General features: G+C 35.9%; 1 protein-coding gene across 1 annotated transcript in view; it reads left to right on the top strand.

The window, feature by feature from the left end:
- Positions 1-20,192, top strand: part of LOC121429528 — a 56,779-nt gene extending 36,587 nt beyond the window's left edge. The window contains exons 7-13 of the mRNA XM_041626587.1: positions 6,953-7,051; positions 10,339-10,429; positions 12,657-12,742; positions 13,152-13,322; positions 15,077-15,235; positions 15,904-16,220; positions 16,517-20,192. Coding sequence (XP_041482521.1) covers positions 6,953-7,051; positions 10,339-10,429; positions 12,657-12,742; positions 13,152-13,322; positions 15,077-15,235; positions 15,904-16,220; positions 16,517-16,685 — 1,092 coding nt within the window. The 3' untranslated portion in view covers positions 16,686-20,192. The remainder of the gene's footprint in view (positions 1-6,952; positions 7,052-10,338; positions 10,430-12,656; positions 12,743-13,151; positions 13,323-15,076; positions 15,236-15,903; positions 16,221-16,516) is intronic.
- The last annotated feature ends 3,697 nt before the right edge of the window (positions 20,193-23,889 follow it).

Here is a 23,889-nt window from a genome sequence, read left to right on the forward strand (position 1 = left end):
AGCTGATAATCTAAATTTTCTAGATCTGCTTCACTTTTTGATATTGACCCAATATTAAAAAACGACAATGAGTTGAAGTGCGAAAACAACAGGTTTTTGCGCGTGTTTTAGCAAATTCTGAGTGGAAATCAGAGGGATGGCTTAAGTGTACATCACATTTTCATATGGGGGCGTGGGTTCAAATCTCAGCCATGGCGTGTTTTCCTTCAGCAAAAAAAGTTACCCAAATTGTGCTGCACTCAACCCAGGTGAGGTGAATGGAAACCTGGCAGGATTAATTCCTTAAATGCTCCAAGCATCTTTAGCAGCTGGAGCTACAGCTGGGGTAATTTATAGTGCGCCATTGAATAAGAAACTAGATAAATCATCTCATTAATGCTATATGTTATTATCATCATTAAATTTCAAGGGATCTGTCTTTCAGTGACAAGAAAGAAAGGAATGTACCTCATTGACATCCAATTAAAAAATACTTTCAAGGATACATGGACAACAAATGGACATTTCATGAATAAAAAGTGAAATGTGAATTTTAGGCAACTTTTGGGGAGATTTTTTTCCATGCAGTCAAAACATTTGTCAAAATGGAAAAATGGCTATGCCTTTTAAGAGCTTGATATGTATGAAAATATTAACTAGCAAAGGATGATTATTTGCATTAGCCTTGAAAAATGACATTCAAAGGTGAATAAATTCAGAAAATGACATTTTAAGTGTAATCACTCTTTTTTCAACTTGGTATAAAAACCATAAGATTTGTTGCCTGTAAATAATTGATAGCTATTTTGAACAGATAGAAACTTTAATGAACATTTTTTAACTCAATATATTGAATTTTTGGTAGGAGTTTTTTTTTATCATAAAAAATAAAAACTATGATACATGTAAATGTTTTGTTTTATACATTATTAAAAATAAAGTCAAGGATATATCACAATGTGGAGGCTATAAGTACATGTATCTGTCATTTCGACCAGGAAATGAAACTAGATAGAGGAAATGGACATAGAATAAGAGTCATCATTGCTTTATCTATTTATGTTTTGAGAGGATAGCAATGAGAGCTTGATTATCATGATCTTGAGCAAAACAGGGAGATTTTAAAGGCCACATTGATCACATTTCTGTAATGAAAATTACCAACATGATTTCATGATGGTTCTATGAATTCAGGATAACAATTCAAATTTTGTTTGAAATGCTAATGGCTAAATGTGGTTGGTTCTAAGTTCCTACTTGTCCGGGGGGGGGGGGGGGGGGGGGGGGTGCCTTCCATTGACGAGTGGATACCATGCACGACCATGGGGTCCAGAAAAAGCCATATTCTAAAAATGCACCCCTTAACAAGTATTGGAAAAGAAATGATATCCTTGGCAAGTATTCCCTGAATGGAACCCCTAAACAAGTACAGCAATATTTTAATTGTTTTATGTCAATGTATATGTTTAGTATAGGGCCCAACCTCCCACACCTCGCACAAATCAGACTCTAAACAAGTAGCCTAGTGTTGACTGCTGTTTGGTAAACAGTACATCCATTATAGAACATTTTAGTCTTTTTACCCTGACAAACTTGACCTTAAACACGTAGCTTTCCTAGCGCCTTATTACGTTATGTACATAAAATGCCTTATCTTGAAAAAGACATCCCTTTTACGTGTATTTTTGTCGCAGATGGTATCCACTCATCAATGTAAGTGCCCCCCCCCCCCCCCGGGCTATTTGTCAAGCATGAGGTATTAAGGGGTGCAAAATCTTTAGACATGAAGCCACAAATTTCTCCACAGCTTAAATACATGCATGTCAAAAGAACCCACAACTTTGGGTTTTTCATCCTAATTTCTTAGTAGTAAAATTCATGATACATGTACAGCCAACACTGTATATAAAAACTGCAAAAAGGAAACAAGATATGTGGTCTTTGTGAGAAGGATGTCATCTTATCACTTATTGTATTTATCCTGTCTTATTAATTACAATTCTCTTTCGTTAGCTTTGGATCCACTACTTGTACATGTATACCCCTACAGAGGTTAGACTACCCAATTGTTTAATAGTTATATCCCTATTTTCCCCATACATGTAAATTTAGAGATATATGTTGTACAGGGTTTTTTTTCTCCCCAGGAGCTATATGGAAAACTAATTTCCAATTCTTGATTAATCTACCATTAGACCCAAGTTTCTCTTTTAAAAAGTTTGCTGTTTGTACTCCGTTTGTAACTTTGTTAAAGGGGAAGTTCACCCTGAAAAAAACTTTGTTGTAAAAATAGCAGAAAAATTAGTAAAAAATATTGGTGAAGGTTTGAGGAAAATCCGTTAAAAAGTAAGAAAGTTATTAGAGTTCAAAGTTTTGGATTTGTGACGTCATAAACGAGCAGTTGCCCCATGTATTATGTAATATAAAATGTATGAATTTCAAATTTTGTATGGTTCCTGATGACTTAATTTTGTTTTCTATTCATGATCGGGTGTGAAATGATTTGTCTATTGATATATAAAAGGTACAATGAAAACCATTTTTAATATTCTGAGAAAATGAAATTTCTTTGATTTTTTACCGTTCGCTATGTATGAATGCTGCTCGCATATGACGTCACAAATCAAATAATTGAAATTCTAATAACTTTTTAATTATTTGATGAATTTTTCTCAAACCTTCGGCAATATTTTTTATTAGTTTTTCTGCTATTTTTACAATAAACTTTTTGTCAGGGTGAACTTCCCCTTTAAGTGAGAATGCAGATTCCTGCCAGACTTCACTGTCATTAGGAGTGTTTTCTGCGGCAGAGACTGGCCTGGATTTGTTTTTTTTTTTTACTTTCAGGTTCCAAGTACTACTACACAGTTTCATTATCACCCGCAGCTCTGAGCTTCCTTACGAGGAAGTTGTTGATTAGACAACAACAATGGCTCGGGGTAATTTTCAATGGCGAGGCACATTTCGAATTCTCTGAATGCTTTATGAACTGTTTTCATCACCAATTAAAGAGTTTCTATACAATGCCATAATGCGCCAGATTGGGTTAAATAGACTTGTTAGGTCGAATGCTAACCTCAAATTTTTTCGTCCAGTTCAGCAATTATCATTTGATAGTTTCTTAACGGAGAGGAGAAGCCGTGTGAGTGCATAAATTTTACAACCAAGGAGTAACTCCTCCGTACAATGTCCTCTTCTTGTATTGGATATGAAAATATTTGTTTATCAGGTCTCAGCTAATTCATAGAATTTTTCTGATTATTTTACTACATGTATATTCATATCATATATTACCCTTGTATATGATTTCGTTAGGGGGTCTACATCTTACCAGCTTTGCTTTTTAGTAGGCCCTTCCACTTTTTTTTTCATTTTATTTGGTACCGGTAGGCCTATATTTCAAAACTGCATATGCAGATGATGTATATATTAATGAAAATGATTTGTTATGAAATGTACTTGAGAATTTATGGAATATGAAGATATGAATAAATAAATAATAAGAATGAATAATATAGGATTTCTATAGCACCCATATTCACCTTGCTTGGTGCTCAAGGCACTCCTATATTACCCCGGCTAAGCTAGTCTACCAAGTCTGGTGCATACAGCTTTTTGAGGAATTTCTTCCAGCCGGTACCCATTTACCTCACCTGGGTCGAGTGCAGCACAGTGTGGATAAATTTCTTGCTGAAGGAAAACACGCAATGGCTAGGATTCGAACCCACAACCCTTTGTTTGAAAGGCGAGAGTCAGAACCACTAGACCACAATGCACCCAAATGAATAAATAGATAAATGAATTGACAAAAAGAGCTGCTACTGTAGTTAGTACTAGATTTCATCCTATTTTAAAGGATTGTTAAGGGAAAAGTGACACCAAATAATGTAGGATTTTTCCCCTAGGATTTTGCAAGAAAAATAAGATTTTTGTAATACTATTTTAAAAGCAGTTAAGAAAAATAAGATTTTAGGCTTGAAAATAGGATAAAAAGTGATAAAGAATATTTTTCATTACAATTTAGGTTGGTAGCTGTGGACAAATCATACAGCAAATTTACAATATTGAATAGTATCTTTTTATTTCAGTGCCCCTAAAAAAAAATCAATGGCACCTGATTAGCCTCCACTCGATAATTGGCTATTAACTCTCCACTTTAAATGAGCAGCGTTATTTAGGGTACTGGGATTACCTTTAAGATCCATTTTAGTATAATCCCATCAGCATATCATCAGCTTTCTCTCACAGTTCGAGCTCCTTGCGATATCAAAGATTCTAGAAAGTCAAATTAACCACGGATGTTGTTAACTGCATCAATTGCTGTTGTCATGGCAACATAAAAAAGAGGGGCTCTTATTTTGATTGCTTCGATCCATCAAGAGGTGTCTTGGGTTCATTTGAGTGTGATCCCTCATCATGCTTCTGATACGAACCCCCTTTGATTCTTGAAGCATATAAAGAACCGCCAGTTCTAGTAATATATATTGCCCGGGTAATGGCTGAAACTATGCCCCATTCCAATATCTGATGACTGATGGTCAGGAAGGGGAGAAGCCAGAAATCATAATCCTTCCGTCAAATGAAAATGGTGCAAGCTCTTAAGTTTGCCTTGTACAACTTCTGACACTAGTAACTTTGTTTCACTATTCAGGATCTTGAAGATTTTAAGGATAAGTTCGAAGGGTTTTTCTTTTAGAAAAAACAAAATTCTTAGCTTATTTGTGCCCATCTGAAAGTGACATATGATGGATCATGCCCTCCAAGCCCCCTCCCTATTCCCTAATGGACCTCTGGTAAAGGCCTGGTCACACAGCCCGAGCGTTGTTGGAGTGGCCGTGGAGCGGAAGTGAGGGAGGGTCAAATTTCGCTCACAAAATTGGAGAAAAAATAAAAAATAAAAATCGAAAACAAAATAAAAACAATCGAAATAAAAAATGGTGAATGGTAGCGAGTGGTGGTGATTTTTTCTCTCCGCTCCTCGACCGCTCCAACAACGCTCGGGCGGTGTGACCAGGCCTTAAAGAGTGTCTCTTTCAGGAACATACACATACTTTCTTCAATGTATTGCTTTTCAGGCAAATTTGACCCAAGCCGCAGCCAATTGCATCAATCGCAGTTGCTATAGCAACACAAAATTAGCTCGGCCGAGAGTGTGATTGCCTCGATCCATCTAAAAATTGCATGAGTTCAATCTTAGAGTGATCCCTCATTTGACAGTTGGTCGAACACCATTTCGGCTAGTCTACAGGGTTTCTGAATTCTGCCTCATTCAGCTCTGTAATGTCTCTTGTAGTGTTCAAGGCACGGTCAGACCAATCGCACCAGTTTGGCAACAACAAAAAAGAAGAAAAAAAATAGCCCCACAGACCCTAATAAATCCTGCAAAATTTTAATTACATCTGGCCAAAATGTGTGCTGACTTACCATGATTTCTATGCATCTTTCCTTTCTGTTTGAAATTGATGAATCTTGTTCAAATGTTGGTAGAACATTGTCCATATTGTAATCAGCGGATATTGTGCTTGAGCTGCTGTCAATTTTCAAATGAAAATAGATGTAAGAGCTCTTTTTCATTTCTTAGGTTATTAGTAAAAACCCTGACTGGCTGACGCTATTTTTTATTCCTTCGTCACAGCTTTTGAACTAAAAATGATTTGACTGGTCTTTTTTTTCAGTTCGGGATTCTTCTTTACTGTAGGTAGTTTTAGCTGAGTGCATGATTATTTTTGCTCAATGTTCATGAAAATATTCTTCCGTATGATTGCTCCAATCATGAAAGTATTGATATTTTGTTCATTTATTGGTAATGATTTTTCTTCAGGTAGCCAATTTATTAGTTCATTCTGAATATTTTTTATTGTTTTTTTGTGGGAGTTGTAAACATAAACATTTACTGATAGATTATAGTTTCATATATTTTCATTTTTTTCAAATAATAGTTTCTCTTTTGAATTTATGAGACCAATGTGTTTGTTTATATGTTGTTAATAAAAAATAAAACAATCATTGAACAATAAAGACATTGGATACAAAGCATAATTTATGCATCTATTTTAACAGACAAAGAAATATAAGAAGAATGTAGGATTCTATAATTGTGTAACTACAAACTGACATACATTGTACATAGCCATGTACTTATACCAAAATTTTAGAATTTAGAAGAGGTAGATTTTAGATATTTATTGGTCCCTGAATGTTTGACACCTATTCAAAACTTATTTGTCAAACTGTAAAACCATACTTGATTGGAAATCTATCAAATCATGTTGTCATAAACTGACAATTGTCAACAAGTGAAGTTTCAAAGTTTGAAAACTATTTACTTGTACCCAAGGTCAGGATGTGACGATAGTTTTCAAGGCTTGCGATTGTTTGGATAGAACAAGCGTTGGACAACGTGATCAAGTTCAGAGCCTGTGCCACCAGAACCTCACATGAGTTCCGAGGGTAGCACTATACAGCAGTTCAAGTGCTTGTTTTGACAGGGATGTGATCTCTGCACCCCTTGCCTGGGTTGTGGTGCAATCATCATTTCCTCAATTACTAGCACTTTCATTTATCTTTTTTTCTTCTAATTTACCTATAACCTATAGTACTGTATGCAAATCTAGTTCTGTATATGCATGTACGTTACAAGCGATTTTACAGGTGAATGTAGGGCCTGATCGCTGAGAAGGCAGAAACAAAAAATGCTTTTGAGCAAGTGACCCAAGGACCGAAGGCTGAAGGTCCTCTCCGAGGGACCTGGTAGTGGGGATAAGTGCCTTACTAAATGATTCTAATGCACCCAGTTGGAATAAAACCTGGGTCACTGGAATCCAACCCCTCCCCGCTTCACTGAATGAGCTATCACCGATTGACAAATTCCTGTGGTTAATCAAAAAAAAAAAACTTTGGGAAAGATATACCTCTGAATCATTATTTTTCTTTGCTTTGTTCTCCTGTCTCCCCCCCCCCCTCCCCCTCACAGGCATCAGCTCATAAGATGTTTATCAAGCAAGGAGATGTCTCGGAAATCTATAACGACTGGATATGGTGGATTCTTGAGGATCTGCCTTTCTCACATATCGTAAGTAATTAGTGTGATTTGAGAGGAGTTGTGGCTTAGTGGAAGCGCCGTGGTGTAGCGGTTCTGACTCTCGCCTTGTAATCAGAGGGTCGTGTGTTCGAATCCCACCATGGCCTAGCGTCCTTTGGCAAGGCGTTAATCCACACTTTGCCACTCTCGACCCAGGTGTTAAATGGGTACCCGGTAGGATGTGAAAGCCTATATGTAGTATGCCTAGCAATTGAGTCTTGGAACTCTTGTTGGAATGCTCCCCAGGGAGTGGAGAAGGTGCATACATTGTATGCGGGCATGCAAGGATCCGATGACTGGGGTAATAATATGTCTGTAAGCGCTTAGAGACGTCGTTCCGATGTATTAAGCGCTATATAAATGCGGAATATTATTATTATTAGTGGATAAGTCTCTAGACTTTGAACCACAAGGTTCAAAGTCTGCCCATAACTGGAATTTTGAAATTAAAGCAAAATGTCAAAACTTTCTCATTTTATATCAGATTTTGATGGAATTTTCAGTGTTGTGGTAGTCTGTTTTTTTTCTATTATTGAATTGAGCTTTTTGTTTAACTGGACTTGACATTTCAAAGAAAATAGCGTGCGAGTGCTTGGGAATCGCAGTTTGTTTAAAATTTAGTATACTGTCATAAAAAAAAGAAAGAGCTTTTCTCATCAGTATAAGTATACGTATGGTGTTTTTGTGTGTACAAAGTCCCTAAGGAAATCCTGGACATGTACATACTTTAATGCATACGTTAGATAGGGATCAGTGGACATTTTTTTATCATCATTCTTGTTGTTTATCGTCCCTCCTATCGTTTATTGTTATTCTAACCTTGCTGCTTTCGCTATAAAGGCATCACATTTAATAGTTAATTCCAATACGAAAGTGCTTTGAGAAAGGAATAATTTTCATTGTGAAGAGGTAAAATAACAATGTATGTGATAACTAATTCACCAGCTCCCAGCTCTTGAAGCTTAACTAGATTTCTGAAGTTGGCGTGGCACGCGATGATTCCACGGTGGTTGTCTATGCATTTATTAGTGGTATCTGTCTGAACTCGTTTAACCATGATTGGCAATGAAGCAATTTTTCAGTCTTTTTATTAGCACAGCACCACACAAGTAAGCTGGTTACTAGACAATCACTAGGTCTTGAGTTATCAAGAATGTGACTTGGAGTGCTACATGTCGGGAAGGCAATCTGGATTTCACTTGTAACACCACACAAACACTACCACCTACATGTAACACCAACACCATACTTTTAAATGACCCAATGTGAATCACATCATACTCATCTGAAACCTGAAACAGAAGCCGTTTGACACAATTTTGATACACCTTTATGATGTGTTAGCCAAAGGAAATGCACTTTTCCTTTATAACGCACACGTATGACAAAATCATCCGCACTTGTTAATGTAGTTCATGTACTGCCACCTACCATTGCCCTTTAGGGGAGAATTGAAATAATGTTGAGGGGAAATTGAAAGTATAAATGGGTAAAAAGGTGAAACAATTATTGTTGGTCTGCAGTTTCTTTTCAAATTTGTTTTTAAAAAGAGTACAAATAATAAAAATTTCCGCTACAAAGTAGTACTCTTCAATTGCCCCAGTATTGAAACAAATAATGTTCCTTTCTATGTTTGATGCAATAGATAAATAAATTCAATTTAATACCAAATTAACAAAGATTTTGAATCTTACAGCAGAACATTCTATCCTTCCCCTTTATGGGATTGAATGAATGTAGAGAGAGAGGTGAGAATACTGATTTCTGCCCCACCCCCATGGGATGGACCTGACAATATAGTGCTGTAAAAGTTCTCACATGTAATTGTTGAATATATCTAGCCTTACATGTACTGCATGTAGCGGCATAAAGATGCTTGCCCAACGTGAGTAAATATTTTTCAATGAAACCAAGAAACATAGTGTATTAATGTTTTGATCAGATATTGATCTAAATGAAATAGGACTAATTAGCAGTGCTCTTCATTAAATTTGATGAACAATTGTTGCATTTACCCAACCTTTCATAAGGGCCGTCTGCACCAGTCCGAATTTCAGATTAGCGCGCTATTTCTGATCTGGCAAATTATCCCGTTCTGAATAATCTCAAGATTATTTGTAATCGAGATGCAATTATCGCGCTATTTCGCTGGATTAATCTCGAGATTGCAATCCCAAGTCAACTTGGGATTATGTGCAAAATAGTGCGCTATTTTACAAATTATCCCGCTAATTCGCAGGCGCAGAAGCCCTTGGGATTATCTATTCACTGCATCACACCATAATGCATCCATACCTCACTTGAGCACGAATCGCTCTTCTTACGATTATCTCGAGATTAATCGCGAAGAGGGCTGATCGGTCTAAAATTTCGAGATTTGGCAAACTCGGGCTGGCGCAGCACTGCCTATAGATCTGCCCAATGTGAGAAAATAGTTTAGTTTTCAATCATAACAAGAAAACATAAAATAGTGTATATTGAACAAAATAAAATAATAGTACTCTTTATGAAATTTGTTGCACAATTGTTGTATTTACCTAATATCCTCATATATTTGCATTACATGTCTACCTGGGCAGTGTGAGAAGATATTTTTTCAATACCCACTAAAAAGTATAAAATAGCTTCAAGTGTTTTTATTTTTTTTTTTTTGTGTTTTGATTGAATATTGATCCAAATAAAATAACTCTGCTGACTGCACACTACCAAGGGATTGGAGTGAGAGAGTAAACCAATGGATATAAGGAAACACTCGAAGCCCTTCTACTCCTTTTTAATAAATTGCTCACTTGTGAGAATGTTGTTTATTTTAATCATACAGCTTTATATTTTTGTTACCATATGTATTAATTTTGTACTTGAATCATGTTGACGGATATACAACTTTTCTATCTCGAGTCTTTGATAGTAGTGAAGAGGTTATTTGATACCCTGCGCTAGTGTGCTATGATAAAGCACAGCTTGAATTGCTCTTAATTTTCAGTTATTTTTTGTATTTCCATCACTGCTACAAGGATGTAAAGCTATTTATTCAAACACTTTTTTATAGATTGATGCTTTTCCCAGGATGGAAGACATTATTCTGTAAATAAATGATATTTGAATAAATAAAAGCTAACAAATGTTTGTGTGAAGCCCTATGGAGAATTCTTATTACAAAGCAAAATTGTGAATCGTGATTTGTTATTTTGATTCTAATTTGCATGGATGAAGCCAGTATTCAATATTTATTTACTTTGTAATGTTATTCTATTTTTAATACCCATTTATTCTCCTAGATTCGAGTGATGGACTGCTATTTATCAGAAGGACTGAAAATCTTTTACCGAGTGGGGCTGGCCATTCTCATGCTTTACAAGAAACATAGAGGTATGATTGATAGAAGGTCGGAAAGGGGGATGACAATGGAGAAGAAAGGGAGGAGGGGTAGTGAGAGAGAGAGAAGGGACGGATAGGGGAAGGGCGGAGATAGAATTGGAGAAGAGGGACGTGGAAAGATATAAGAAGCGGGAGACACAGAGAGAGGGAGGAGAAGAAAGGAAGGACAGTGTTGAGAAGAGGGAGAGAGAGAGAGAGAGAAGAAAAGTGGATGGAGGAAGAAAGAAAACGAAGGAAGGAAGAGAGGATAGATGGAGAGAAGAATTGGGAGAACAACAGAGAGGAAGGAAGAGGAAAGATGGAAGGGAATAACAAGGAGAGAAGGGCAAAAGGAAAATAAAAGTGAACAAGAAATAGATTGAAAAAAGGAAAATAAATGGAAAATATTATGAAAAGAATTTTTTTTAATTACAGTGAGACCTGTGAGGAAACATATTCTCTCACAAATTACATTTGTTTGATTTTTGTTAGAAAGTGAAGTAGAGATGTGAATGTATGTAGGGAGGATAATATGTGAAGGGAAGGGCAAAGAAAAGGTTTCACATTGTTTCAAAGGTGAACATTTTATCCAAAGACAATCAGGTCATTGCGCTTTGCACTGACTATTACGTTGTTGATGTTTTTATCGTGGGTTTGAAGGTGCATACCATTCAAATTTGAATATTTGTGCCCATTTAGCCAGTAAATATGTTATTCTTTGGATCAAGCCCACTACACACCTGCTTCCACAAGCAATAATGGGTGCTTGACCCAGTTTTTATGTGAGTTTGTATAAAGGTCCCTGGATATTGTGTTTGTGTTATGGGGTGTTGGGTGATTATTATCACAGATAAGATCATTGTCAGTGTCATGATCAAATGTATCTCTTCCAATGTCCATGACCTTCGGTATGGTGTGCAGCTCACGTGCATAGGCACGCTGGGATCATGGCTGTTTGTTAAAGGAGAAGAGCAGGCATGCTTTGCTTTATTTCTACTTTTTATGGTTCCTATTCCCATATTTCTTTGAAAACTACAGTGAGACCTGTGAGGAAACATATTTTTCTCTCAATCTATAAAAATTAAATAGTCACAAATAGGATTTGTCTAAGGGATTTAGAAAGTGAAGTAGAGAATTTGAATGTACAGTGGGAGGATAAAATGGGAAGAAGAAGAGAGAGAGAGTGAAGGTTTCACATTTCAGTATGCTTCAAAGGTGAACTTTTCATCCAAAGACAAACAGATCATTGTGCTTTCTACCTACTATTATGCTATTATTGTTATCTTGGGCCTTGAGGTGCGTACCATTAAGATATGAATGTTTACGCCTATTTAGCCAATAAATATGTTATTCTTTGATCAAGCCCACTACACGCCTGCTTCCACAAACAATAATGGGTGCTTGACCAAGTTTTTATTTGAGTTTGTATAAAGTTCCCTGGATATATGTGTTTGTGTTTTGGGGATGTCGGGTGATTATTATCACAGATAAGATCATTGTCAGTGTCATGTACATGTCAAATGTACATCTTTCAATGTCATAACCTTGGGTATCGTGTGCAGCTCACGTGCAAAGGCACGTTGGGATCATGACAGTTTGTTAAAGGGGAAGATTAGATAATGAATGCTGTAAAGCCAGTTTAAAGCTTGGGTAAACCGTGAAGTGTCAGTAATGTGAATTATATTCATTTCATTTCATTTCCATTCAAACAAAGTAGAAATTAAGGATAGATGTTTTATACTGGAGTATCATCTAACATCCCAATATTACAAAAGTATAGTGGTCATTCAACTATTATGAAAAATTTGAATTTCGCCCTCTCTCGGTAATGTTTTATTTCTATTTAAAAATAGCCCTTGAGCACTTCTTTTGCGAATTTAGTAATTGGATATTAGATAAATACAGATGAAGATTATATCCTGAAATTTTCAGCCTATTCTATGCTTGAGGAGCCATTCTATGCCATATGGGTTTTAAAGAAGACAGAAATGAATTCAAATTTAAAACTGTACAAACTGATTTTCATTCCAAATTTCAAGATGAAATCAATATCACCATTTACAGCCGTTCTGAATTTATTTCACATGTTTGACATTTAGAGTGGAGGGAACTGTATTCCACCCCGTCCCCTTTCTCCTCGGAAAACACCGATTATGGAATTTCAAAATCCTTGTTTAAAACAGACTTGTTAATGTTTCCGCAAGCGTTGTCTTTGAACTTGATTTTATTAAATGTCTAGGTACCGCAGAGGCACCCGATGGCGTAGCTGCTTCCATCCGAGAATTTGTCAGGACCATTCCAGTCAGCCCAAACACTCTCCTAACGGTAAGTAAATAGTAATACATTTCTGTTTAATGAAATACACGAGAGACAGGTAGGATTATTCTGCACAGTTTGATGCTTTCTACATTGCATAAGGCAGAGTTATGAATGGCAAAAACCTCAGGAGTGATGGGGTTTTTCATAAAAGTAATATGTAAGTTGAAACACTTGGTGGGATTGAGTGACATGTTATTTGATTGCGACCAGTATTGCACTGAATCTAATTACTGATTGTAATTGATTGATTGATTGGTTGATTTACGACACTGTACTAAAGACAAATCATCAACATATTTAAAATAGTGTATAGGAATAGTTTCATATAAATCATTTACCATAATTAAGAAAAAAAAATACAGACTTCATCATCACCAAACTGAAATATTTTGTGTTTTTTTGTCTCTCTCATTAGGTTGGATTCCAGTTCCGAGGTTTGTCTAGGTCTGTCATAGGAACGTACCAGACGAAACACAAAGAGACGCTACGAGAAGACAATTCACCGTACAGGGCCGCTAGCAGAAGACAGAATGATGGTCTCACCAAGCTAAACCACATAAATTCATGTATCATCACCCACCAACAGGTATGTAGTATAGGAAAACAAATAAACTTGCCTTTGATCAATGCATGACAAAATGACTGCATAATTTGCGGTTGAACCAATAACTGTTGAGACAGAGCCCTAAAAATAAATGTATTTAATAAAAATACCCTAAAAATAAGAGAGGAAAAAGTCTGGGTCTCATAGTGTAGTTGCAGCCAATCAATCAAACATAGCACACATGTTTTTACGGGAGTGGTTTCGTTTATTCTGTCTTTTCCTTGACTCCGTGAAAACTGTAACGAATAAAATACATATATAGAAACCAATTAATATCATGAAACTTGACTGAGCTCTTTAAACTAAATGACATCATTATAAAGCTTTCTCAGGTCCATGATATCACAATGCTATCATATATCTCTTATAACATCTCCATAACTAAAAATTTGGGCATGACCCATGGGCATTCCAACACAATTGCCCTTTATCTGACCTTATGAATATACCCTTAAAATGCCCCTTCTTTGTATTTCATTAATTATCCTAAACACTTCTATAATAGCTAAATGTTTACAACTTGACATGTTTAAAACTTGTTTCATACAGGTCGATACTATATTAAACAATAAATCTATCCTTTTATCAAAGAAACTGTTTCATTACGACTTTTGAACTTCGTCAACTATAACCAACATGAATTCTTATATGTGGGGCATGCAACGCTACTCATATGTACGAGTGTAATAAACTAATAGTTAAACACATAAATGTCATATTAGCACACATTGTTTCTAACAAAATTATACAATACGAGTGTAAACACTGACCTTGCCTCTATTTTGTCGTTTAAGTTGACCGCAACTGAGGGATTACTTAGATTTTCTTCAATTTAATGGAAATATCAGGCATTTTATTCATCAAAACTCAAGATGTTTCACTTGTTTTGTTATCTCGACCAAAATATATTTTGTTAAAGTCACGCAGTTACACATAGCCTACACAAATGTGTTTAAATAAATTGTAGTTCCATTTATTTACTAGAGTTATAAGTGTGTTGATTACTCTGGGAAACGGGTAACAAATTTAGATTTGGAACAACAGCAACTCACCTTAACCCTAAGAAGACGGGGGGGGGGGGGGGGGGTGTCTCTGATTCCGCAGATTATGCAACTTAATGTAAGTGTATGCAGACCCAAAAATGTGCATTCGATCAGATTCCTACAATGAATCTGTGAACCAAATATTTGCATTTTAGGGGCATTATTTAGTTAATAAGAACAAATTTTTGATTTTATGAATGAACTAGCATAAACAATTCGCATTGAGATTTTTCGCAGAATTTCATTTTGTAGATTATGCTGTGGGTATTGCGCGATGGCCGAGATCATAAAGGCGGCTGAATCCCCCCCCCCCTGTCTTAGGCGTCGTAATAGCCATGTCTAATAGGATTAAGAAAGTCGGATTTACTCAGATGTGTCCGATAGTGCCTTCTATGAACAGTACATTGACACCAACAGTATGGCAATGATTTTTGATAAACAGAATCATCTCAGTTCAAAGTCTTTAGCCTTCAAAATCTATCAGATAATTGGCCAGTTGCAAAAAAAGAGTTTCAACCAATTAAATCTTAGGGACTTGTGCTTGATTTTTTTTTGGGGGGGTTGCACTTAATTAAGTGCATTACTTTCTGCAACGGGTCCAATGACTCTAGTATGAGACATCATGCTTCATACATCATTCAGAATGTAGTCGTCATACTTTTCTAATTGATGTATTTATTGTTTGCCATTTAGCTGCATACTCTATGGAGCTGGGTTCCAAGTCGGTTTAGCATCTATCAGCCGAGGTTGGTCTTCACGACACAAGAGCATGGATTCTCGTTGACGACCTTCTATACAAGGTGTGAATACTGTGAGCCTACCATTCTACTCATCAAGACGTCGGACCAAGAGGTAGGTAGGAGGATGATGATGATGGTGATGATGGTAGTGTGGTGAGGACGAGGAGGATCGTGATGATGATGAGGATGATTCCGATGGTGTTGGTGGTGATGTGAAGGTGATAATGGTGGTTTTGGTGGAGGAAATTATGATGACTTTGGTGGTGGTAGTAGTGATCATGATGATTGAGACAGTAATCGATGATGATGATAATGAAGAGGATGATGGTGATGATGAAGATCAAGGATGATGATTATTGTGGTGATGGTAATGATGATGGTAATGATGATGATGGTGATAGTGATGGTAATGATTATAATGATGACAGGGATGAAAGTAGTGATTATTGCAAAATGATGATGCTTGTCAATAATAATAGTATGAAATAGCTTTTGAAATTTGCTATATTGATGGATTGATTGATTGATAGACTTTATTTGTCATGATGAAAACAATCAAAAATATGTACATTCAAACAATAAAAACGTAATAATTGAATCAATGATATAATAAATAGGTATTTGAATTTGAAATTTAAAACTTATTTTGTAAGAGAAATATGGGAAAAACCAAAAAGCTACAAAGGAGCTTGAAAAGGGTTATACCAGGAGAAGAGCTATCACAAAAATCTCAACAGATATACATCTTACCATGTCACTCCTGTTCTGTCCTTTCTGTAGATCTTTGGAGCTTACCTATCGGCAAGCTGGAGCACCCGAAACGACGGAGACCAGAAGGGTATCTACTTCGGCACCGGCGAGAGCTTCCTCTTCAGCTTCGCACCGGAAGAAAAGAAGTACCCCTGGGTCGGGATCCTCCCCAAGGAAGAAACGAAGGAGGAGGTGGAGAAAGAAGAGAAGAAGGAGGAGGAGAAGGAGGAGGGGGAGGTGAAGGAGAATGGAGAAGGAGAGAGGAGGTCCAGCGGAGGAGACTTCAAGAAGAAAATGAACGAGATGTTCATGAGAGCGTCAAAGAGCCTTATTGCCGTTGGAGGAGGGTGAGCCTACTTTCTAGCAAAAATGTGTTGACTTTTTTTCTTATAGTTATTGTTTTCATTTGCTTTTGAAATTGTTTTTTACGGGATATGATGTGATTTAAATAAAAAATTTCTTATTGCAATCAACCATGTAATTTTGTCTGTTACATGACAGCTGAAAATGCCATTTTTAAAAAATCATTTAGCCATCATGAAAGTGGAAAAAACTCAATCTTCAAACTGGTTGTTATGATGCATATAGTCTGCCTAAAAGTGGCGGTAAAATTCACATTATTTCATCGTCCCTTCCTTTTCAGTGACGGAGACGGGATACTGTTAGAAGGCGATCTGACGAAGGGATTCAGTACGCACTGTTTGACCTTTGAGAACCCCGGCCTCGCGAAGGAAAGGTCGTACAACTGTGATGTCATCGAGGTCATCACCATGGAGGATGGGAGGAACCCAGTCAACGGAGAGACGGCATAACCAACAGGAGAGGGCGCTTTAGTCGCACCGTTTTACATCGCTGTCGATTAGACGAGTTTTTGCCAATTTGGTTTGCATTGGAGTGGTATAGTGGAAAAGCATTGGCAGAGTGGCATCAGTGGGGATATGTTTCTGATAGGCCAGAGTTTCGTCGAGTCTTAAATGATTCCTTCCGTTGTGTTTATGCGTTTGTCAGAGGTTGCACTCTCACAGCACATGTAGTATGTAAAATATGTGTTGCAGCGCTCTCACAAATGCACCAGTCGGGAGCCATTTTATAAAGCTGTTACAAATGGATTGACGCACGACTAGTGACCCTTTTGTGTGCTAAATGAAATATCCCTTCCTATGTGACTTGGAACCTAAGAACATGTTCAAGTCGTGCGTAACTTTACTAACAGCTGTATGAAACATGTCATTTCCCACAACATAGTGTTGCATATTGCATTGTAGTGCACTATGATATCTGCGCAACGCACATAGCATGTTGCACTGGCGGAGACGTATGTCGTCACACTATTCAAGTGGGGGGAATGACAATAGATCCCCCTCTAGACGATAGGTTTGCCACTCCAATCTATGCCATTGACATGTTGTTGTATAATGGAATATTTAATAATTAAGTGAACCTACTGTGGACTGACTAACATTCAGTTTACAGTTGTGAGGAGTCGAACCAACATTGGCCAAACTCTGTCTATAGATGGCGCACTCCTTACCCGCACACCCTTGTCTTGCTGTACCTTGTCTTGTGCATTCCTAGTATTGCGGACTGGTCGGTTTTCAAAAAGCCGTCCAGATCCAAACGTCGTCGGTACTCGCTATTTATTTGACCTTCATATTATTGGACCGTCTGGTAGAGACTCTTATTAGCTCATTCCGCAGAGAGGATAACTCTGGATAAACAAAATGAAGGAATAGATCGTAGAAATTGTTTTAGCATTAGATTCATGACAGACCATAGGTAGCTGTATATATTGCAAAACAATAGGTAGTTGTAACAAACTAATGAAAATTGTAGAGAAAGTAATGAGAACAAAGCCACTTTCATTAGGTTTTCTGAGGATTTTTTTCCCTCGAGTGAGACAGAATCAAAAATTCAATATAGCTGTATCATACAAGGAAATTATCTCCATATTTGATGTAGGTGTAGGTGTTAGATGTAGCTTGCCAGGCCCTTTTTTAACATTATGATTATTTCGAAACTCCCAGGCTATCACTCCTTAAACAACTGAACTACATGTATGAAGGTGTGTTCTTCATCTCTTGTTAATATTGCCTTTAGTCAGTGTGTTCCTCATCTTTTGTGTATGTGGCCTTTGGTCAGTCTGATTGTCAATATGCAACAGTAGGAGGTATTGTTTGATCATGTTGCACTTATTCATGTGTAAAATAACAATAAAAAATAAAAACTTCAGTCAAAAGGCATTTTTCATGAAACAGCTGACAAAGATAACTGGCCTGTTATTTCTACTTTTTCATGAAAATATGCAATCAGACGAAAAAATGGCAGGCGTTCTTGAGCGTTGAGGTTACATGTAATTGCTTTTTTTGTACTAGACGTACCTACACAGTTGCTGCACCTTTGTCAAACTGAGCAATAGTGTCCGTTTTTATAGTCGATTCAGTGGAAAGTGCTTTCAGATTTGTAAGAAAAGTGTGTTGAATTACGAAAATTAATGATAAAAAGAGCTGTAGAGGTTAGGCAGTTTGTGCTTGTCTTGGTTGTAGAGAAATTAGTCAGTAGTATTTTGTCGTAGTAGTAGTCAAAGTACATGTATACAGTGTCCAGTAGGCAAAGTAAGAAGCTATGCAGATCAATGATAGATAAATGGATATATCAATTATAGGTGATCTGGGGACGCTTCACAAAGTGTAAAGTGTGACTTGAGCCTGGCTCATAGCTTCCAGGTGCTTTGAGCATTTGTCTGAAATCGGTACATGCACTGCACAGCACAAGGTTATCTAATGGCATTGTAGCAGGTTTCTGCAAAAAAAGGTTCCATTTTCAGTGGCGTTTATAGAGCACTCTATCACTGGCATTTTCTTGCAGCGAAATAGTGATGTTACGTCTTGTATGTAGATTACACCTGTCTATTTAGCTCAAGGTTTTGATGTCACTTTCGCATATCTGTGAAACTCGGATTTGTGTATAATCAATGTGTGTGGCACCCAAGCAATAGTTTGTTATGCATGACATTCAATGTACAGACCATTTATATAACTCCTGCACATTTGTAATATTTTTTTTGCATATTGAGGTACCAATTTATTTTGGATTCCATCCATTTTGTGTCTGTCTTGTGATAATTCAAATGCGTCACATTATATTTTTCTGCGAGGAGATGTTCATGTATATATTTGGCAATTTTTTCTTGTGATAACAAGCTTTGAATATATAACCAATTCCCACAAGTGCTTAGAAATAGGATAGAACATATTGATCTTGTATGAATAATTTCCTTTATTTAATATACTTCGCAAGAAAGATTTACTCATTCCATTTATTTGGTTTATTCTTTGAAAATGTGTTTACAAATATTTAGATGTAAATCATAACATAGTAATTCACAAATGGGGAGACTTATTGTTATTATTATTTTCATAATCTTTGGTCATTTTTGTAAATGTACTCAGCTCGTGAAACATGTTACTTTATTAGTAACATTTCCTATAACCCACCTTTATATTATTTCAGCAATCAAATTGCATTTTCTGTACATGGCCTGTTGCTAGGCCAGGCAATTTATACATTTGTATACAGTTTACCAATATGAAAATACAATAACTGATAGGACGCTTATACTAGTGGAGCATATACATCAATGTTTTTTCAAAAGATTATACATTATGGTTTTGGTTGCATTGACGGAATGTCCAATTGCTATTTGAGACGTGCTTGTTATATTTTATGCAATCTAAATACCGGTATGCTTGTATTGTGCTTTAATAATTACAAATGAAATATATTTTGAATATACATGTATATTCTTTATTCAGTTCTTATCATTGTATATGTTTATTTTGACCATTTTTTGCATTATTTGAAAAATTTGGATGAAAATATGAGCTTTATTTTCTTAAGGAATATATCTTTTCTGCCAATTTTATCTGGATTAGCATTCTATTTTTAGTCTTGTAATATTAGTTGCCCCTTTTCTATATGTTTGATTTATTTTCATATTGATGAGTTCATTCCACAGGTCTACATATAATTGATTTTTTGTTTGATGATGGTATATAATACATGTATTTGTACTTATGTTAGTCCTGTGTAAGTATAGCCATTGTATCTTTGATATGTGATGCAGTTTTTCTGCTCACTAGTAAACCCAGTGAAATGAAATAAAACAATGAAAGTTTAAGCTTTTGGATGAATGTAATTTGCAGGCTCTTCGAGCATTGGCAATAGTTTTGAATTTATGCAAAGTACTGTTATTGGCATTGGTATAATCAGTATATTTCATTTACCATTTGTTGAAATGTATTGGATGATTTCAAGCATTGTGTTCAAATATGGTGTACAAGTTGACATTGAGTGCATATGGCAAGATGAGAAAAGCTTTATAAAGAAGTAATGAGCTATTTAAGCTCTTACAATTGAACAACACATTTTGCTTTCATCGTTGTGGCTAGCCAAAATGTTGCCTCAACACAAATATCACTTTTGATACCTAGTTGAAATCACCCAATTATCCTATTACATAAATGATTATTCTTTCAGCATTTCTTTTAGCCAGATATCATGAATTGTACTTAATACTCCTTAATGAACCATTTATACTTTAGTTTACCCAGTTAGATACCTCTTGTAATCTTCATAAGTCAAAGGTCATATTGAGAGTAATAACATATTGAAATATTATATATGTTAACAGATAATCTGTTAAAGAGAGGCTGTTCTCTGTAAAAACTTTATTTTTCATCCAGTAATGGAACATCTTGTCTTGAAGATATATAAAATGAAGTTTATTCTCCTGAAACCTGATGATCTCTTGCAGTTATATTCTGTTTTTAAGATAAATGTATGTTTTCAGTTTTGTTTTGTGTAATAGATGCTACCACAATTGAACAAATGTCCTCTTCTGGAAGTATGTATATTCCCTGTAATCTTGCCAATTGAGTTGTTCTATATCTGAAAGTACGTATATTTCCCTCTTTTTTGTGAACTATATTTTCTCCTTGTTGCCATTGTATTATTATCATTTAAAGCTTATTTTCTACCTCTTTTCTTGTTTGTTTTAATGCTGTTGCTCTTAAAAATTGTTTATCATTATCTATTCCTGTGGGATTTACTTTTACGATTATGAAGCCGTTTATTATAAAAAATAAAAACTCCTGAAACTTAAGCTAGATCATGCTTCAAATTCGGGGGGGGGGGGGGGGGGGCTTCCAATTTTCCATCATGTTCTCTTTGTTTGTGAAATGTTGGGGGGGGGCAAGTGGGTAAAAGAATAGAAAAGAATCTTTTTACTAAGTAGCAAGAAGATTATAGATAGAATGGATACATGGAGAGAATTTTGTTCGCAAGCAGTCTAAATTCTTCATCAAATATTCTTGAATAATATTGTGCAATCGTATGAATGGTGCTTCAGATTGTAATACATTTGTTTTTATTTGTCAAATCTCAATTACGGAATCAAGATGTGATCGTAAATAGTGTTGTAATCATGAGATCTCAATTATACATCCAAGATGTGCTAGTAATAGTCTTTCCTCGACTTTAATCCACGGTCACTTGCAAATATACTCTATGATTTGTATATTTTTAGTTATGATAGGATTTTATTGATGACTAAAAGGGAATTGCAGGAAACATATCAATTGCATATATATTGAAATCAATCTTCTGTTTTACAATTAATTACACGTTTGCAATTTAATGCTGACTTTCTTTATGTAACAAGGTGTGTAAACTGATTTGCAAGGGCTAAAATTGATTTATCAGTTGTAGAATTATAGCATTTTTAGAATTGGATGTAATTTACAATTGATTGTAAAAGGTTTGTGCAACTTCCCCTTAGAAATAGTTGGAATGTATCTATGACCTAAAGCTGCACAGGAATGCGAAACGTACCTGTGTGTCACGCTGGAATGTAAAAGCAAGTGTAACTAAAATTTACATGACATTGACCAGTGAAATACCTCCTTTCATTCGTGTTTCATTTATTTCCTTTCACAATTATTCCATTCCAGTGCAGATATGTAGTTAAGTGCGATTTTTTTTGTAATCTCGGCCCTGTAACACAAACCTTAGTGATTGATCTTGGGACCAATATCTATGATTGATTTCATTATTGACTGTGTATGATCAGTATTAATACTCAAACCCACAATCAATCGCTAAGCTCTTTGTTACGGGGCCTTGCACTCGATGCATTTCTCAGCTTGCTTTCATCATGATGTATGATGGTAGATTGATGTGAATGTTTGTATTATTGCTCCTACCCGTATGCTTCCAGCAGTTATTGCTTTATTAAAGAACACTTTCAAAGCAAGTGATGTCATTTTGGTTATTTTTATTGGAATGTCTCTATTGTTTTTCTGTGATAATAGGACAAGATTTCATTTCTCTCCACTGATGATTTTCAATTACAATAAAGGACCTGAAAATTACCCAAGTTGGGTGGATTTTCTTGTTCACATCCTATTTGTTTTTATAACCACTTTTTTTCTTCTTCATCCCTTTCTCAGTATTTACTGTTCATCAATGTGTTCCTTTATCCCTCCATCCTTTCTTCATTTTCTATCAACCAAGCTAATCTACCATCCCATGGATTGTCCTCTTATCCTTCAGGTCTATCATCCTTTCTTCTTGCTCCCCTTTCTAATTCTACATCTTCCTTTATCAAGCATATGTAAACCTTCTTCCTCACCCACTCTCGTCTCTCCCACCCACCTCTTTTCTTCCCCCTCATTCAGTCACTTTCTCTTTTCCTGCTCCCCTCTTTCTACATCTACCTTTATCAATAGAAGCTAATCTAACCCTTTCTCAAATTACTTTTCTCTACAGATAAATAAATCAGTCAGTCATCAATCAATCATTTAATAACTCACTCCCTCACTCATTCACTCTTACTCATTAATTCCCACTCTAACTCTCTCCTTCACTTTCTCTCTTAATCATTCAAAAATCCATTTCTCTCTTCTCTTCCATGCCTTTCTTTCTACTGATAAGCCCTATTCCCGGCCATGTGACCTCTCCCCTCAAGCATCTTTATCCCATATCTAGAAATACTCAAAAATTACTACTCAACTGAACGCACAAATATTGAAATTGTATATCATGTATATTTATATAAATTGATCGAGAATGATTGAACATACAGTATTGAGCATGGTGCAAGTCAAAATTACATATTACATCAACAATGGAGCAAAATAAACCATAAATACTTAACACCATGCCAAATAATACAGAAGAGTCAAATTCTAAAGATTACAAATCACGGAGAACAAAATTAAGGAATGCATTGGTCATACATTATACATAATCCATCATTGTGCCTAAATTCCAGTTTTACATAAATTTTCATTTTCATCTTCATTTCTTAAAATAATGACTTTCAATTCCTATATTTCTTACAATTGATTTTCAGTGCTAGTTTGAAAAATTTTCAATACAGTTATGAAATCATAATTTACTTAAAGCATCATCATCACCTGGACAATAATCATTACCATCACCGTCATCATCAACATCATCCTCATTATCATCATGCTCATTACAACCAACATCACCAACCCAATGTCATCATCATCACCATCACCATCACCATCCTCATTATCATCATGCTTAATACAACCAACATCACCAACCCAACGTCATCATCATCACCACCATCATCATCACCACCATCATCATCACCACCACCACCATCATCATCATCCTCATTGCCACCATCATGATTGTCATGATCACCATCCTTATCCTCAGTATCATGAAAGCCTAAATTGTATTTCCAACAGTGCATACATTTCATCCCTCAGATGAACAAGAACAACATACTGTAAGATCTCACATGACGGGCCTACTGCAGAATGCTTAGACACAAGGGCCCGAATTCACAAATGTGGTTTTGAATGTTTTGATAAATGATAAATCCATGGTTTATGCAGATTTCCTGTATAAATTACGCTTCATTTAGCATGTATCAGGTGCATGTATAAAAAATGTCCAATGCTGATGCACGCTTTTGTCAAA

This window comes from Lytechinus variegatus, chromosome 16 (assembly GCF_018143015.1).
Source record: "Lytechinus variegatus isolate NC3 chromosome 16, Lvar_3.0, whole genome shotgun sequence".
In the NCBI taxonomy this organism is placed as follows: domain Eukaryota; kingdom Metazoa; phylum Echinodermata; class Echinoidea; order Temnopleuroida; family Toxopneustidae; genus Lytechinus; species Lytechinus variegatus.